An 18,718-nucleotide genomic window follows, 5' to 3' on the forward strand; every position below is an offset into this window, starting at 1 on the left:
AGTGTCCACACAGCAGAGTAGTGAAGTGTTTGCACAAATTCAAAAAGCAGTCCCTGAGGTGGAGAGTTTTGAGCAGGAATTGTACACATACATTTTGGACTGGAAATTATTCTCTACAGTGCAAAACACCTACAGACACACAGACATGCCCCAGCCCTCCACCCCTTCTTCTTACTATGAAATCCAAACTCCAGTGGCTGTTCAATATGTTAATAAACATGCAGATAACATGAGGTTAAATAAACCTTCCTGCAACTTGGTGATTGGAAGTACTGAGCATTCTAACTCTGTGTTAGCATCAAAGCTCTCTTTCAATGCGATTTGGGATTGAAATTCAGATGAATGATACAAAAAAGATAATTCAGTGATAAATTAAAACCAGCTACGTCTGTAACACCAGTTTTTTCTAAATGAGATTGAGGTGTTTGTGTATATATAAGCAGTGTGTTGACTATGAGATGGATTGTAGAGATTAACAGTTCCTTATGCTATAGGAGTGTTGGAGGGAAATTTTGATTTGAAATGTAGATCCTGAAATGTGTATATACCATCAGAAAAACTATATATTCTGATATTCTAATATATACTATCAGAAATCTGCAGGGAGAGTAGTGAAATGATATTGACTGCCTTTATGTCTGTAACTGCAGAAGGCAAATCCACAACATGTTATACATCATCAATGAAGGTGATGAAAAACACTTAATACAGCATAAAGCAAATATAAATAATAAATCCAATAATAATGTATTGACACATTCCTTTATAATTTTGCAGTAGTTCATAGAAACTAGAAAGGAGAATAACAACTGATAAACAATAGCTTTTAAAATTGTTTTCTTAAAATAAATATTTATCTTAAGATAAAATTAAATGAAGTCAGGGGATGACACATTCAGCAATGCACACTGAATTAATTTCTTAACGCTGAAGAAGGAAGCCCTTGCAGAAGGAAGTTATCCCAACCCACACTGGAGGGCAGTGTCGGCCGCCAGAACTGCTGTCAATTCCTGTTAACAGAGAAGAGTTTGTGCAGCTTGGGTTTTGGAAAGGCTGGGTGTGCCATTAGGGGCTTCTGTGCTTTGGAAACTTAAATCTACAGGTGTCTGCCTCACATGCCTAGACATCATATATAAAAATTATTTTTTTTCCCCTTTCAGGAGGAACTTTGGTCTTTATCCATGGCAGAATCTGAAAGATTTTTGTGAAATGTAGCATAAGCCACTATCCTGTAGCTTCAGTTATGGACTTCAACATATGCTTAACAGAACTGGAATAAATAGTTTCCAGATGCAAATTAGTTGGAGGAGCATTTTGATACATGTGAGGGACCAGACAGATTGTAGTAACACAGTCCCAGGTAAAAGGGAAAACCCTTATTCGTTACAGCTAAAACAAGTTGTCCTGCCCAACATCAAGTGTCTGCAAAACATCTGAAAAAAAAAAGTATTTATGACAGATTAATAATGAGAGCACTTTATCAGCCCACTTCTCATGTTTCCTTCTGAGACCAAATTGCAACATGTAGCATGATCACATTTAACTGCCTTAATGCCTTGTCTTCTTGTGCCCAAGGCAAAGAATTTTCAGCTTAGAAACAAAGGTTTAAAAATTCCAGTCTTCCATGTAAGCTAGAAGGGTAAAAACCAATATATAATATCAATAATTTATTAAGGTAAATATAGTGGTATATAAGCTCATGTTTAAAGGGGAATGTCAGTGTTTAGAAGAGGAAACAAAAATTCAAGAACATAAATGTCTTTATTAGAGAAAAATGCGCAGCTAAGAAGCAAAATGGTTTATTTAGCAAACATTCTTGTTACAAAAGTAGTAACTCTCATTTTAAAAAAATAAACCACAAACCAGAATGGGAATAAACATCTTGTTCTGTGGCTTTATCAGCTGCTGACTGATGGTTGATTTCCTCCTCCCTGGACATATCACACATGATTTGTACTTCTCAGCCTGCAAGTCAGAGGCAGGTGAAAGTCTCTGCTGAACATGTTGTACTTAGATATTTGTCAGAAGCTCTCTTGCCTACCTCTACCAGCAAACAGAAAGTGGCATTTCCAGGAAATGGGCCAGCATAGCTTTGGCAGCATTTTTATTCTTTGTGTAAAGAGGTTGAGAAGGATATTCTTACTAGCAATAACAATTTTTCCTTCAAACATTTTGCATTGCTGTGAGTGGCTGTGACACAGGAATACACACATTTACATATCAACCTGGCAGCCAGTACTACTTACACCTTCCCATAAGCTGTGATGTTGATGGTTCATTTTCACCCTCAGGAGCATTCTGTGAAGGTGTCAGTGCCAATATAAATTTCCCTCAGCAGCAGGATTCTCTGCAAATAGAATCAAGCAGAATCTGTCATAAATCGGGGGGGGTTGAGTTTTTTCAGAAACAATTTGTAAGATCATGACTTTTTTACCCTTTTCCTAGTCAGACTATTTTGAGACCTATCAAATGAGCAGTGGAAAAACACAGTGAAGGCTTTCTAGGTAGCACTTCATATTCTGTTAATACACGGGATTTTTGGTAGTAGTTATCACAAGAAGAGGTTTTTTAGTAACTTTTTTTTATAGGAGAGCTCAAGAAATAACCTCTCATGTTTCCATTCTCCTGCTGCTTTTGGTGGGCATTGTAGTGCAGGTGTAGGTGGACCTTAAAGATCTGTGTCCATAGGGAATGGAGAGAGTACACTGGCAGATTATTCATTGGTTTAGATGGAGATTCTCTCTTCCTCAAATTCAGAAGAGGAATTCTCTGTCCTCCATGCATAAAACTGCATTTCAGGTGGCTGCTAATGCTCATTTGGAAATCCTTTCTATCACCTTCACACAGACCCTGGTCCTAGCCTTGGACTGGATCTCTGATTTCTCTCTTGTCTGATCTTAATTCTTCAAATGCTTTTACCATTGGACAGCCCACTTTCAATTGTGTATGAAGATGACTTTCCTTACCAAAAAGAAACTTGTGCTCACAAGAGGACCCCACATGTGAATCTCCTTACCAAGCTCACCCTTAGCTCAACATGAGCTCTGCCCACTTCCCTGGGGCAGAAGGGATGGGTTCTCTTGCTCTTGGTGCAATCCCAACTCCACTGACATCTTACTTATCCTCCTTCCCAAGGCCACTGACTGAGGTATAACACACTGCTGATCCTGGGGTCTGATCAGGAAATACAAGCTTGTCTTACTAAATTGGTCCTAAAATAGGTCTGAATTCATTTAAAACAGGTTAATTATCTATCAAGTGCCTTTAACCTTGTCCTTGTTTCAGTCTTGGCTTTAGTTCATCTGAGAAGATACTCATCCATCAGAAGCAGGACTCACCATTCCTAGTCTGTCACTGTCTCTTGTGCTCTTCCATGTGGGATCCAAGTGCCCTTTTCTCAACAGTGGACATTCTAGGCTTAGCTGCCTGTTTATCCTGCTGCTTTATGCTGATGTGCCCTTGAAAATAACAAAATACAGTAAGGATTGTTAAATGACTCTTAAGGGGAATTCTCCTCCATTTCTATACACTCAGAGACTCACTTCAGATCCTAAGAGCAGGGAAATTTCGCTCCAGTGGAATTAATTCAAATGGAGAGCTAAGCTGAAAACGTTTTTAATTTGTTTTACTCTGTTGTGTCTTAGTGCTCCATTTGGATAATCAGGTACAGCTTCCTGAAGGAAATCATGTGCAGCCATTAATGGCAGTCTGGGTGTCTGCTGATTTCCAGAACAGGTGTAAAAGACTAACAATAACCTGAAGTTTTCAGTACAGAGAGAACTTTGTTTTTAGATGAAACCAAGCCTTCTGGCTTGTACATACATAAGTGGTTTCCATACTGAAAAAGCTCTTGACTCCCTGTCCCTGTTGTATGAAACAATCCGTATTTGCTTTAATTACTGTGTAATTGATTGCTAAAGAGAATACCTTCTTTATGGTCACTGCCTGTGCTACAAGTCAGAAGGAAGTCTTTACACTAAGCTAGTACTGCAAAAATCTTTTTGATCCTTTTCAAGTCTAGCTGTAAACAATGAAAGAATCAAATATTCTCAGACTTCAAATGGTCCAGGACAACCTTCCATTCCCTCATTATCTGGAGACAAGGCTTTCATTTTGTAGCCAAATAAGCATCAAAGGATCACGAACTTGGAAACAGCAAGTTATGGAGGATTATGTGGAACAACTGCAATGAACCCTTTTATTATTATTATTATGAGAGTCAGTGCAAGACTCCTTTGGCAGCTCCCAGTTCAGCATTTGTAATAGACAGAGACACTGGTAAGTGAAACATTATGGGATTCATTAAGTGTAATTTTATAGGTTGTAACTAAAACCATTGACACTCAATAGAAATTTTTAATACAATGCCTTTTGTTGTACATTATATTGAAAATTATATGTATATCCAAGAGAGTTTAGTCATGGTTATGTTTCTGTTAACAATGATTAAGGGCAAAATAACATTTCTTTTACCACATGGTTCAACAAATTAACTGCACAGAGAGACTGAATTCTAATCCAAGAACTATTTCCACGTAAGCAAGGAACAATTGCTAAATACTGCTGAGCCAGCCAACAGAGAACAAGTGTGTGCCAGAAAAGCAACAAATGAAACCCTGCCCTGTACACTGCTGTATGAACCACTGGGAACATCACAGCTCTGGGTGTTCCTAATGGGGTGCCAGAAATCCTTCATCTTGCCTGGTGGTCAGGGAAGATGCAGAGAGCTGCCTCGTCAGTTTGTACAACTGAAGGAAAATGCAATTTTTATCCTTTAGATAAACTAGAGTACAAATGTTTTGCAGAGGAAAGAAGAAGAGGAAGAAAACCAGCATGGGAGTACACAGACTCTTGATTTATGTAACTCCCCTTTGAAGAACACGAACCCCTTAGGTTCACTCAGGGCCTTGAAGTAATTTCTTATGCAAACCAACATGAGCTCAAAGCCAATTGAAAACATTTCTTTTTAAAAGCCCTCTAGATTTTTAGGAAGGTCATGACATTTGCAGGGAGAGGTGAGCTGATGTGAGAAGAAAACAGCTTGGTATCACTGCCTTGGGGCTTGTCTCTCCCAGTGCAACATGGCCGAGAACCTGGAAAAAGCATCCTGGCATCTGCAGGGAGAACATGTCATTCCTCTAGAAATTTGTGACATTTTGGCAAAGTACAATGCAGAACTGAGGAACCTCTATACTGTAGCCTGAGACCATTAGTGAGGATGATTTGGATTAAAACCTTAAGATTTGGATTAAACCCTGTTAAACCATGCAGAATCTAATCAGAAGGGCAGCAGAGCCTTTGCCCTACCATACTGCTTCTTATCTGTAAGAATTGGCATTTGTTAGACCTGGACTGAAATGGTCTGGCTGCTTAAAGAGGTGGCAGATAACAATTTCTGTAGTAGCTAAGCTCTTAGAGCAAATAATGATCACAACATCAAGTCCTGTTGAAATGCTCAGGACTGCATCTCAAAAACAGAAAGAGCAGAGATTAGCGCTGCACTGCAGAGCATTTGCAGAAATGTCATAAATAAACCCCTGATGGCACCTGGAGGATGAAACAAAGTTCCTGGGAGAGACAGTGAATTCCCTCCTGACCATGAGCTGCTGCTGAGAATCCATCTGCACTGTACCCTGGTGAGCCAAACTCTGTTTCACACACTTGGGCACAGATTAATCAAGAGATTCCCTAAAGCTGAGGAAGTGGACACCTGGCAGTACAAGAATCTGTCCACACCTGCTCCTAACCCCAGGTGAGACAACAATGCCTCCTAATCCATGGGGCTGGGGGTGGTATTTACTCAAATGCCAACCCCTAAGATGCAGACCTCAGGAAAACAGACAAGGGAAACTCTAGCAGCTTCTCTTCCAAAGACTCTCCCCTGTTTTTTTACAGTTCTGTATTTAGCAGAACTGATTTCTGTATCCCTTCAATGGAATTACTTGATTCCTCTTCTTTCTGCCTTTCTTCACCAAGCCCCAGGCAAACAACTGTTCTAATGGAACATGGAAGCTGCTTGGAAAAGTTAAACCTTATGTACCCTCTCAAGAGCTTCCCTTCTTTTCAATGTTGTTATCACTAATACAACATCAAATTATTATGGGCAGAACTTGATGTCTTTGCATACATTAAATTATTTGAAGAGACATCTCAATGTAAAGTCACAGAAGACACTGGATTATTCAAACTGAAAATAATAGTATTAAATCAATAGCTTTGGCTTCACTTCTGCAATTTGGGTTTTTCCATGCAGGCTTTACCATCATCCCCTGGAGTCACTGGCCACGACAGCTCAGCTGAAGGACCAGCTGAGTCTGGAGTCAGGAGTCACCCCACTCAGGGTAAGCTCCCTGTCCCAGCAACTCTCACCTCACACCCCTGTGCTGACAAGACTCTCCTCGGCTCAGCCTCTCCCAGCAGCTCCAGCCTTACCTGCAATTTCCCTAGAGAGATGATTTCTTACTCTCAGCTTGCAGAGGCCATAGTAAGAACTGGGATTTGAAGCTGTTCCTGTTGATCTATGGGGATGGAAGGGAGAGGAGACATCAGTGCCTGCCCTTTCCCTCCCTTTCAGACCAGCAGGTAATTACCTTGCACAGACAGGCTTTCTGACAAGGAATATCACCAAACCCCCATTCCCAGCAGCTGAGAAGGAGCCATTCAGGGAGCCCTCAGGTACCAGGGCCAGACTGTGCAGCTGCTCTGTCCAAAGGCTGCAGGCTCATACATTCAATGAAAAAAGGTGACAAGAAATTAAATCCTGTGACTTGAACATTTTAAGCAGTGATGGAAATTCAGGGAGACTCTTTACCAGTCCAGACAGGAGAGCTCCTGGAGCGCTGCCTCTGCAACAAGAATTTCACATGTAAATTATTAGTTAATGGGATGAGAAAAACAAATTGACATTGGAGTGCTGTAGCCAGCAAAGCACCACAGCCCATCTCTACAAATCACAGATTCTTTACATTTCCTTCAAATTACAGCTGATTCCAGAAAAATTCATGTAAGAAAAAGCTGCACATCGGATGGTGAATGAATGTGGTAATAAATCATCTCAAAGAGACACAATTAATCTAAAAAAAATAAAAATAAAATCAGCACATCATTGATAAGATACAAATCATCAATTCCAAGAACTCCTAATTTGATAAACAAATCAAGGAGATGATTTGTTCACCTCAGTGATGAAAAATAATTACCAGATGATTTTTTTTCATGAGAGCAGATTGCTGTAGCTCTGTTGCTCTGACTACCTGTCATCTGCACAATCTTCTTTCATATTCGAATGCTACACTGCAACTCTATGTCCTAAAATTTTCTGTGAAAAGAGGGAATCACTTATTAAATTCCTATTTAGGAGAGTTTTCAATCACAACTGTAACAGCACATTTTACTGCCTGCCCTCAGCCAAGACACAAGAGCTATACTACCCAGCCTCCTTCTACCTAACCCAGTTTCCCAAGCCTGAACTTCTACAGTCATTGGACATAAAATCAGAGGTTTAATTTCTCTTCACTTTTTTTTTAGTTTTATTATAAAATTTTCCACATCCTCAGCTTTAAACATACATTTGTGTTTTAAAGGATTTAAGCTCTTGTATCCCATTTTCCCATACTGCTGCATTTATTAGGAGAATTAATTTGCCCTTGGAGCACTTCAAAAACAGTATTTTAAAAAAAAAAATCTACATTTATTTCTTTACCAATGTTCTTACAAACCAGTTTGCCGTTTTCCAGTTGCCACCAGTCACTGCACAGTTGTGGTGCATGTTCTGTCCCACTCACACAGTGCCAAGGAATCACTGGAGAGGAACAGGGATGCGCCAGGACCATGTCTGAACTGTGCTGTGTCAGCTACCAAACTGCAGTGTGGGATTTTCTGTTTTCCAGAGCAAATCTTGCCCTTACACAAAATAACAGCAGGGGGAAGTAATGCCTCTGTCTGGAGTGATTCCTATCTTCCACTGGCTACAGAAATACAATGAACTGTTTGCCTCTTGTTCAATTATCATCACAGAAAATCCACTGGCTGTCAAGAGGCAGGTTTTGTGTGCTAAAATAAATGTTGTGCCCCTGATCTGCAGATTTCTCTTGCCTTAGCCAGACTGTTTAGTCTAATCTACTACCTGCACTCAGTTTACTATTCCAATTAGCACTGAATATAATCTAAGTCAAAGGCTCACTTCTCCCACCTGTGTGGGACAAAAATCTTAAAAAAGATTTTGAGCATTGACTTCAAGATTCACACCCCTAATGCCCTCCAGGTTCTGATCTGCCTGCACAGTATTTCATGGCCTGGGCTGGAGCCCAGCTACCTTTAGCACACAGCCTCGCTGGTCCAAAAGATTACAATGACTCCCAAGGCACTACATTATCTAAGTGATCACTCCTTCACAGTCGTTAAACTGACAGGATTTTCTGATTCTTTCAAATGAAAATTTAAACAAAGACTTGACTTTACCACAGCTATGGGTTCCAAGTGAAAAGGTACAGCAGGCAACTGGGAAAAGCCCCACATGGAACAAGTGAAAAACAGATGCATTTTATTACTTGGAGACTGAAAAAAAAAACCCAAAAAACAAAAACACCTAAACTATTTTTCCCATTGACACGTATTTCTTCATATGCAACTGGCCAGCAGTAAAATCAAGATTTCACTAAATAATCTACAAGTTTTGTAAATGTCTCTGACAGTATAAAACACAGCCTTAATGCTGCAACATGAAGGGTTAGACCCAAAAAAACCCATAGCCTCAGGCAATACTGAGCAGGAGAGGAGGAAAACCCAGCAGTAAATTTGGGATCCCCACACCTTGACAAAATACATGACAAAGCAGCAGTGAGTGCACACTGCTCTTGTAAAGTGCACAACTTTCAGGAACACGAAGGTTATGGAAACACATTCAGAAAGGTTGATGATAGCCCAGGAACAGTGCTGGTTTTTTGTGACAGGGGTTGCTGAAACTGCAATTAATGTAAGGAAAGCACAGGTTGCCAAGGGGTTATTTTAGTGTTTGGACTGAAAAAGTGCAATCGACTTTAACTGAGCTGTTCTGCCAAAAATGACATTTGTCTTTGAAAAGGATAAGCCGAGCCGAAGACAGAATGCAAGCTCATCTATAATCAATAACAAATCTCAAAATAAATTAAACAGGGTTGCAAAATTAGGTTTGGGCAATAAAGACTCAATAATTAAAGAAACTACAACAAACTATTATTGAAAAAATATTTCTGGCTGTGTTAGCCCAGAGGGGCCACTGCCCTGGGCAGAAAGCCAAGCAGGGCAGCCAACACTTGCTATAGCCCCACATCCTGCCTGGCTTTTGGATGCCCTCCCTGCTGGCATGTTCAACCCCATTTCCATCCCACCCCCAAAATGAACCCTCCCTGCTTTGCCCCAGCCCTGCACTGCCCACGATGCAAGAGAGCATTTCTATGCACAGCACCTGTACCAGCAGCATTTCCAGTGGGTATTAAGCTCGGCCTCAGTATCCTCTACAATTTACACAGTGCATGAGAAAACCACATCCACTATTAGCAAACATCCTTGGGGGCAATGCTTGCTGCAAAACAGACCTGAATCTCACACACAACTTATATCCCAACGGTGCACAGAGATGCCAAAACCACTCTTCCAAGGAACAGCTACGTTCCCTGACAGAAAACAAAAAGCGGGAAAAGCTTCTAACAAGAAGTGCAAGGCTGTGGCAGAGATCCCCTTGCACAACCATTGCTGCCACAGAGCACAAAATCCTGTGGGATTCCCTGAGGGAAATCCTCCTCACAGCCCTTCAGAAAGCAATCCACAAACAGAGCCCTGCAACACCTTTGTGGCAAAGACACAGCAGGAGCCTTCAGCCACCACTTCTCTGCCTTGTCTCCTGGTTTCTAATTTACCTTGGATTGTCTGAAAACAATCTGTGCGATGTTTCTGTCAGGGAGTGCTCAGAGCCAGGCTCTGAACTGGCCTCAGCAGCTGGCCCAGCACATGGGATTTGGGAGGGTGGGAGGAACATGTCCCAAGTGATGACGCTCCTGCCACTCAGAGCATCTACATTTGCACCACTTTTGGTCATTAAGGAAAGGGCAAGGGGCAGCAAGCAGGGCAGCAAAAGGAACAAGAGACTTCTTGTACAGAAATTCATACCTCAACCTCATTCAGAAGGAAAACACTAAGGCCATTCAGAGAAAAGCTACACTAGAATTTCTCTGCAAGAAGCTGAGAACACAAGGACTCTTGAAACACCTCATAACAAACATTCATTTATTGTTTATTTCCCCCATATGAATCAACCATCTCAGAAATTCCATCACACGCAGGGCAGAAAAAGGTTATATACAAGAGGGACATACATCCCCAAAATAAGATGTACAGATTCATCATGGAAACCAAGAGGGAGGGGAGAGGACAAAACCAAAAAACAAGGGCATTGCAGTCAGACTTTGACTTTCAGTTACAGAATAGATCTCTATCTCCATGTAAGTGGGGTTTTCAACTATTAAATAAATGGCATCTTAAAAATAGAACATTTGACAATTTCAACACATGTATTATTATTTCTTTTAAATAAATATTGCATGGAAATGATGCTGCTTTGCCACCATAGCTGCCTCCTTTCTTTCTGGGATTAAACAATCACCCCTGATTTTCCTTGGGTTAATGGTTTGCTTCTTAATGGCAAATGCTATTTCCTCCACTGCTACACTTCGATTTCTATTTTTATTTATTTTTTGCTTGCTTTTTTTAAAGGCCTGAATAGGCCCAGGTGAAAATGATGAGCTTCCTTCCTAATGCTCTGCAGGCCTCTGACCTGGCTCAGGGTCGAAATATCATGGCTTTTCTTAAAATTTCCTATTATTTGAACAGTCTTTCTCTGTGTCCTGAAACAAAACCTACCTTCCCGCTGTGGAGCTTGGGAGTGATGCTTCCACAACAGATTGCTTTCCAACTGAGAGCCCCCAGAGAGCCCCCACACACCTGTGACACAAACTGCCTGTGGTGCTCTTTCCTGCAAAGCCCAGGGGAGTTTGTCCTGGGAATGGGAGCAGCCCTCACACAACCAGTTCTGCACAGCAGCACCTCTCCTGGCAGCAGGGAGGGACATGGATGCACACAGAAGGAAAGTACCAGGACACCCCTGTCCCTGCTGCCCTTTATGCTTCCCCTAACACTCTGCTACAGTTCCTGCAGGCTCCCACGGTGGTTTCTGGGTTCAATAAAGCTTTTGTCTTTCCTCCTCCTCCTCCTCCTTAGCTGGTGATCCTAGAAATAGCTTTGTCTGAAGACAAAGTCCAAAGGTGGCATCGATCCACCGGTCTGGGATCAAGTTCCAAAGTGCACTCCAGCCTCCATGCTGGCTGCCCATCCCCACACTTCCTGAGAACAAAACATTTAATGCTGAGCCCTTCTCTGTCCCTGCTTACTCTGAGCAGTCGCTGCTCCAGCGGGGAGGAGTGCAAGCAAAGCTTGATAGGTAAAATGGGGAGGGGAAACGTGGATCTTCCTTCCACTTGATAGGACAGCTGATCCCTGAAATGCTCTGAGGCTTTTAACAAAGCGAACATAAAAGGCCAATCCCTTCAAGGAGCAGAAAGGCCCAGCCATGATCCCAGTGGTCCTGCACTGCCAGGGAAGGTGACAGGAGAGCTCTCCTGTGCTCGGGACCAGCACGTTCCCATCACCTCCTCCCAGAACCCAGAAGAGCCCAGGCTTCCCCGTGGCAGGGGCCATTTCTGCAGAAACTACTTTTGGAAGTGCAAACCTTTCACTGATATTTATTTACGGTCCATTTTCAAAGCCTCAAACCCACAAGCAGGTATTTTACAAGGGGGGGGGTACTTCTGCACATCTGCAGACCTGTTCCTCCCTAATTATGTGAAATTATGTGGAAAGGAAAATTCCTTCTCGTAAACACAATTATTTTGGGATACCATCCTTCTCTTCACCAATCCCACAGGTCTGTCAGAGAGAGGGCGAGGGATGTGAGAGGGGACCAGTGGGCTAAGGCACACTATTATGTATGAGAATGGCGGGATGCTGCTGTCACACCACAAGGAACCTTTGAGTAGAGAAGGGTGTCATCTCACAGAATACACAAATGCCATAGGTGCTGCCTTCACTGATACTGTGACAAGGAAAATAATGTTTGGAAACAGCTCATTATTCCCTTTCTTGTTCCCTTGATAGGTTTCTAAGTCACTGGGCCCATCCTATAGCATGGCTGAGAGAACATGTGAGTTGTCTCCCACATGAAGATGACCCTACTTTGGTACAAATCCTGCTCTTAGATATTCACCGAGACCCTCAATGGTTGCAGGCAAATATCTAAATGCAAAATGTATCTTATGTTCTGCATTCAGCCACTTAACCCCTCCTTAACCAGAAGCAATTCCTTCCCATGGAAGCTCTTAGAACCATCTCCAAGCAATCACAGTGAACCAGTGCAGCTTTCCAACCCCACCCACCGAAATGACAAAAATCAGCCCAACAAAGAATCCTCATGGTGACATCTCTCAGCAGAGGCAGACACACCACGTCATTTTGCCACCCCAACTGTGTTTGGCTTGCAAGGCTAAAGCTGTGCCAGCCCCTCAGTAACACAGCTGGAGTGCCCAGGGCATGGATGTGCACGAGACCACAGTGTGGAGGACCAAAGCAGTGATGACTTGAAAAGAAAACTTGCAGCACTGAAGGCAGTGGTTTCCTCAGTTATGTCAGCTGGCTGACAAAAGCAGGAGGGTGAGGTTGGAAAGCAGGCAGAGCAGATACTTTTGCTGTTTTTCCTGCAACATAATGCTGTTTGGTGCTTGATGAGGTTGCTACTTGCTCTCCGAGGAACAAAGACACCAAAGACTGCATCTGTGCTTGCAGAAACAACTCTGGCATGTTGACTGGGCACACAACTGGCTGCAGACTGCGGGATGTTGCATAACCACCTCTGGAGGCAGATTTCCTTCTTGTCAGCATCATGTGCAATTATTGTCCAGCTGGTTATTTGTGACAGAAATGTTTATAGACCATCAATACATCGGGCCATTCAGACAATTCATTGCACTTCATTGTTTTAAAGGAAGGTGCCATCCTCCATCTCTTCTTTTTCAAGGTAGCAAAGTGCTACCCTAGAAAAACACAGTTCAAGGGTTTTCCAGTGTAACCAGATAACTTCCAACTTTATTTAAAATATTTTCCCTTGCAGGTGCTTTGTATTGAACAATTAAAAAAAAAAAATTAAACTGTTTCTGAGGCTTCAAAAGTGCAAAAAAACTTCAAGGTATTCAACCACCTGGAGAACCAGTTAAGGCATATTTGCTTCCAGTCTCAGCCACTGTAATCCCTGTCTGATGTAGTGTACCAGGTCTGTCAGGCTACTGGTCAGTGCCAGAGCACTCGTCGCTCTGCTGAGTTCAGAAAAAAACTCTAGGAAAAAAGGGAGAGAGAGAGAAAACATTTGGTTGATTTCATACACCAGGCACACCTGACAGGCGAGGAGTGACAGCAGCAGCACACAGTCAGCTGGCCAGTCCTGTTAAACCGTGCTAATGCAGACAGCTCAGCAGTGTCATGGGGCTGGGAAGGGTGACAAGCACAGCAGGCAATACAGGCAACAGGAAAACACATTAACACACACTGAGCCACCTCCTCATGTCGTGACTTAGAAGAACACAGCAACTCCATGGTAGAGGGGCAAAAGTTTGGGTGTTTGCACCACAGTCCCTGCTTCAAGCTTCTCCCAAGTTCTAAACAGGACAAATTTGAGTGTCTTCCTGAGCAGCACCCAGAAGCACACACAGCTGTGGTCCCTTTCCTTCATCCATCCTCAAACCTTGGAGACACCAGAATTTTTCTGCTTGTGCAGCTTGCCAGACTATACAGCTCTGGTTTGGACTGCTTACAGCTGAGCATGTCAGGCAGATCTCACATTCCTCCCATCCCACCACCAACTCCAGGCATCCTGCTCCTCCTCCCACACAGGAGGAGGCTCTTGCAGCACACCTGACCCTTCTGTGAGGGGCTGGCAGGCTGCAAGCCCTGCTCTGTGCTGGCAATCATCTGTGCAGGTAACCATGAGCTGTGAGAAATTCTCACACCTATTCCTTTGCAGTCACCCTTCCAAGACATTCCTACCTCCCACTGACACGAGCCCAGTCCCTCACTCTTCAGCTCAACCATGTTGCTAAATACCTTTTCAGAAACTGGTCATTCTCTAGAGACAGCTCTCCTTTTTGACACCCAAAGACTGAAGCTAGAGGTGGGAAAACTCTGCTTGGCTGCGCAAGGAGCTCTTCAGAGTGCACAACACTTCCTTTCTAATACTTGCCGCTGCAGAAGCAAGAGAGCATGATCCCTCTGATTTTGCTTTTGTTTACAGAATCCATGCCCTCCATGGGGAATAGAAGGAATTCAAAGCCCCTGTCTGAGCAAACAGAAGATAACCTGATCTGTCAGCACAGCATCATGTGAAAGGAAGACTTCACATCCATTCCTGCAGCCTCAGCTTGTCCTTGCAGGAGGAGATCAGAGGCTGAAGACAACTTGTTACAGCCTCGTGATCCACAGTGCTGCTCTGAATTACAGTGAGGGGCTGTCAGTGGACACTCCAGAAGGCACTTCAGCTCTGCACCAGTGACCTGGACAGCAGTTACAGCTCACTGCTTTCCAATAGCTTAGGACTTCCCTGCTTATATGATCTTGATAACTAAAGGCTGCTGCTCTTTCTTCCTCTTCTTATGCCCTATGAATTGCACAAAAGAATCAAAAATGTGGCCTTTTTTATTCATTTTTTATATTACACTGATTATCAGTACATTCCAGTTCTGAAATGCCTCCAACTGTCCTGAACAGTGACACCACCACCAAGCCTACATGAGTATTTACCGGTTTCCTGCACAGATCCACTCCCTATAGAGTGTTTAGTACCCCAGTCATCATCCCCCTACTTCAGGACCAGCCACATAGAGCATGTTTTGAATTTAGTCTTGACTGATGCAAGACTGTGCTCAGGCTGCCCTCCCACACATTTTCCTCCATGACTCACTCCTCTGGCTTATTAGCAGCATCCACTGCTTCTATGTGACAGTCTTTTATCAGCCTTTTGAGGACAGAATCAAAAATGCCACACATGAACTGCTGCTGCAAGCACAGATTTGCTCGAAGAACAGCCAACAACCGGTTTTTTATTCATAGGTGACTTGGAAAGCCTTTTGATTTTCAGCAACTGCCTCATTAGTGTGTGGATTTCTACAGCATTCCAACAATCCAGCCAGGCACATTGTGCTTATTTTCCTTCCCAAGTTTGCCAACAGGTCACGCCAATGCATCTCTTCACCCACACTGGCTCACAAAACTTGGTGTTGTATGGAAAATGACACTGCTGAGGCCACGTGAGATAGCAGGTCACAGGCTGGACTGCACCCACCCTGTGGCTTTTGTGTATTCAACACTCCTTGCACCAAAGGACAATACAACATTTTTAACAACAAAAGAAAAAAATTAAAAAAAGTTGCAACAATTCTAGGAATTGCTGCTAGCAAACACTGGGCATGTGCCCAGCAAGGACTCAAATTCAAGTGCTGCTCAGCTTCTCTGTTAGGCAGAGAAGCCAGCTTCACCATTTTCAAGACAAAATGATCTGGAAATTTGACAGAAACTAAAACACAAGGCTACAGGCCAAAATGACATTTTTAAACAAAGTGAACCAACCCAGAAAAGCTCTGTGTCCCAAAAGGAAAGACAGAAAAAACCCAAACCCCTTACGCTCCTTGTGTTACCACGAAGCAAGTTGGCTGGTTTCCTGCACTTGACACCGTCATCCCTTAGCTCTTGGACATTTGAGGATGCCAAGAAAACCTTTTAATGGGAACACTCATCAATATATCACCATCAAGTATCTCTGCCAATATGCCCTGGCAAAGATATTCAACATATTTCATGCTTTGATCTTTAGGTATGGCACTTGTTGCACTGAGTATCAGGATTGAAGAAAATACACACATAACCAATGAGACAGAAAAGACAAAGGGCAAAAACTTACCTTTATTCTTTCTGGCCAGTGCATCAGCCTTTTCCCAAATTTCATATGCATGGAGGATATAGGAGGTGATGTTGACATAGGAAGAGGTGACACTGGAGATATGACAGGAGACAGTGACAGTAGAGCCAGTGCTGTTGCCAATGTTGTTGTGACCAATGCCGTTGCTATCATTTGATCCCTGCTGAGAACTCGCAGATCCAGCAGGAGAGGGTATTGGAGAAAGAGGAGAAGGCAAGCCTGTGCTTCTGCAGCAGAAAAGAAACACCATCATGAACATTCTACTTCAGACCTAAACATCTTTCCACAAGGCTGCCTCATGCCAGGTGCTATCTGGCATCACCCAGGCCTGCAGCATGGAGTGGACTGCTGAAAAGCGAGATATGTTCAGCTACAGCACAAGCAATTGTACTTCGAGGGCAAGGCCAAGTTTTTGGAAGCAATTTTGAAGGACTCTACTCAACAAGACAAAATGTGGGACCAGACATTGAAAAGGGTCATCCATCCAACTTCCAAAATCTACACCTACTTGTGAAAGTCTTTCACCAGATTGCCCAAGTGTTTTCCCTAATGCCTTCCAAATCAGGCCCACTGAAGCTCCCCTCCTGTGGAGGCTGGAGCTTCTGGCAGCTCCTCAGAGCAGCCAGGTCAGCCTACACACAATTATTTATAGACCCAGGGCAGCTAAATGTGGTCAGCCGGCTGCCTTCCAGACACAGCCCGGCTCATCACACCCCCGCCACTTCAACCGACCTAATTTTAGTCACTGGTATGGCAGGGTTTCCACCACTGCTCTCAAGAGACCATTCACTCCTCAATGAACTATCCTGTGCAAGGTGGCCAAAAAATGTAACTGGAATCAGCACCACTGTCAAAGTCCAAACAACCTTCTCTCAGCCATAGATTTTGAAAGACAACCTGATAGCTGTCTGCCACATGAAATGACCAAAAAACTCAGAAAAGCTCTTACTCATTGTCATTGAAACACAGACACATACCAAGAAATTTTTAAATCTTACCTTGCAACACCTGGAGAAGGTGCTTGTATTACTCTGAAATTACTCTGCAGCAAGGAATAAAAGTCTAGTTAGTTTTGGATTGTTCAGCTGACATCAGTAACTACCACAGCCATCAGCTGGCAACTTAGTGATACCTGTGCCCTACCTTGAAGTGGTCATTCAGGAGTCTGGAATACCTCATTGCAGTGTCTTTTTTGTAACCAAACATTGCCATGTGCAGAATGGACTGGCAGCGCATGCTGTGGACAGAAACACACCCAAATGTCAGTGCTTATGCTCAGCCCTCATCAGCCTTGTGGGATGGAGGCAGGCACACCTCAGCTATACTGGAAGGTCAAGAGAGCTCAAAATTTCTCCTCCTGATCATGGTAAAAAAAGACTTTGTGAAAAACAAAAATCACAAGGGAAAGAAAGAAACAAGGAAGGGCCTTCTCTGGTCTTTCGTACCAACAGGTGTCCAGGCTCTCAGAGGTGCCAAAGGGCTGAGTAAGCCCCATCCAGAAGTGCCACGTTCAGTTACAGCTTCAGTTACATAGCTCAAACATGGGCAGCCAAATCACATTCTTTCACCTCAGGTGAAAGCCCTTATGTGCACTCAAGTTACCAGCAGATAAAAATTTAAAGCCTATGCCTTCTGCATGTGGTCCCTTGTGATCTCCCAGCTTACTTTAGAGATGTTTCAATTCATTCTAGTCTTTATACTGGGTTTTTTTTCTGTTCCTTTATATTGTTTTTTCTTCCTTGCATAACTCTAGCTCCCATTTAACTCGTTCCTTCGGCTGTAGAAGCAATGGATCTTTCCCTTTATCAAGTTTCAAAGCAGCGCACAAAGGAACAGAAACAGTTACTCACTGTAACACAGCAAAGATTTTTCCATGTGAAGAGACTGAGGAGTCTGCAAATGGTTTCAAAGTCATAATGAATCTAGGAAAACAAAACAAACAGGACCTTGTCAGCCACCAGAGCACTCTGAAGCCCCATATTTTATGAAAAAACAGTGCATGCCATCTTAAAACCAGCTGGAAAGTCAGGAAACCTGCCCTGAGTTCTTAGTCCTGGCACAAAAAAACGTTGTAAGATCTTGAGCAGAAGACTGTGTGTCAAAATGCCCTCCCCCCCCCCCCCCAAACACACTGCACTGCCACCCTCTGAAAGTCACTTACTTGATGAGAACTATGGTGTCACTGAATATGCTGTAAGCTGATTTTGGTTCCAGCACATCTGATTCCAAGGCAATCCCATATTCAATGAATAAAAGAGCAGCTTCCAGGTACTGAAAGGCCTTTCCAGTCTTGTCAGTCTATTGGGAAGAAAATTCTCATTTTTAAACTAAGACCAAACACACTTCTCTCAAGCATACTTGAATTCTCTTTTCTTCCTAGTTAGGCAGGATTTGAAGAAAGAAAAAGATTTCAGTCTGGCCTCTGGGTGAAAATTAAAGGGTTCTCAACAGAACCCTTAATGTGATCCCAGTCATCGGCTTTGTATGCTCCATTTGTCTCTCTTTGCTCAATGGTAATTGAGTAATTTATTATCTTCACTTTTTTAGATACTTTTGTCTGGTCTTCGAGGCTTGCCTTCTGCGAGGCACAGGGGCATTTCCCACTGCAGTATTCCCTCATTTCATTTTCACAGGTAAACAGAAAGTAGCAAATGGACATTATCTGACTGA

At 43.0% G+C, this 18,718-nt stretch overlaps 1 protein-coding gene across 7 annotated transcripts in view; it reads right to left on the reverse strand.

Moving 5' to 3' along the window:
- Positions 1–1,742: 1,742 nt before the first annotated feature.
- The window catches only part of AFF1 (AF4/FMR2 family member 1), a 75,524-nt gene continuing 58,548 nt past the window's right edge, over positions 1,743–18,718 (reverse strand). For 3 of the 7 annotated variants that reach the window (XR_004497002.1, XR_004497001.1, XR_004496998.1), the window contains 7 exons: positions 18,210–18,346; positions 17,899–17,970; positions 17,192–17,285; positions 17,047–17,090; positions 16,031–16,275; positions 3,339–13,416; positions 1,746–2,347 (listed from right to left, as the gene is read on the reverse strand). Coding sequence is in view for 2 of the 7 variants with exons in the window: in XM_033513751.1 (XP_033369642.1) it covers positions 3,352–3,458; positions 16,031–16,275; positions 17,047–17,090; positions 17,192–17,285; positions 17,899–17,970; positions 18,210–18,346 (699 nt within the window). In the remaining 5 variants the exon portion in view is untranslated. Of the gene's footprint in view, positions 2,348–3,338; positions 13,417–16,030; positions 16,276–17,046; positions 17,091–17,191; positions 17,286–17,898; positions 17,971–18,209; positions 18,347–18,718 lie in introns of those variants that run through there. The other 4 variants (XR_004496999.1, XR_004497000.1, XM_033513751.1 and 1 more) reach the window with 4 other exon arrangements.

The sequence above is a fragment of the Parus major genome, chromosome 4 (genome assembly GCF_001522545.3).
Source record: "Parus major isolate Abel chromosome 4, Parus_major1.1, whole genome shotgun sequence".
Classification (NCBI taxonomy): Eukaryota; Metazoa; Chordata; class Aves; order Passeriformes; family Paridae; genus Parus; species Parus major.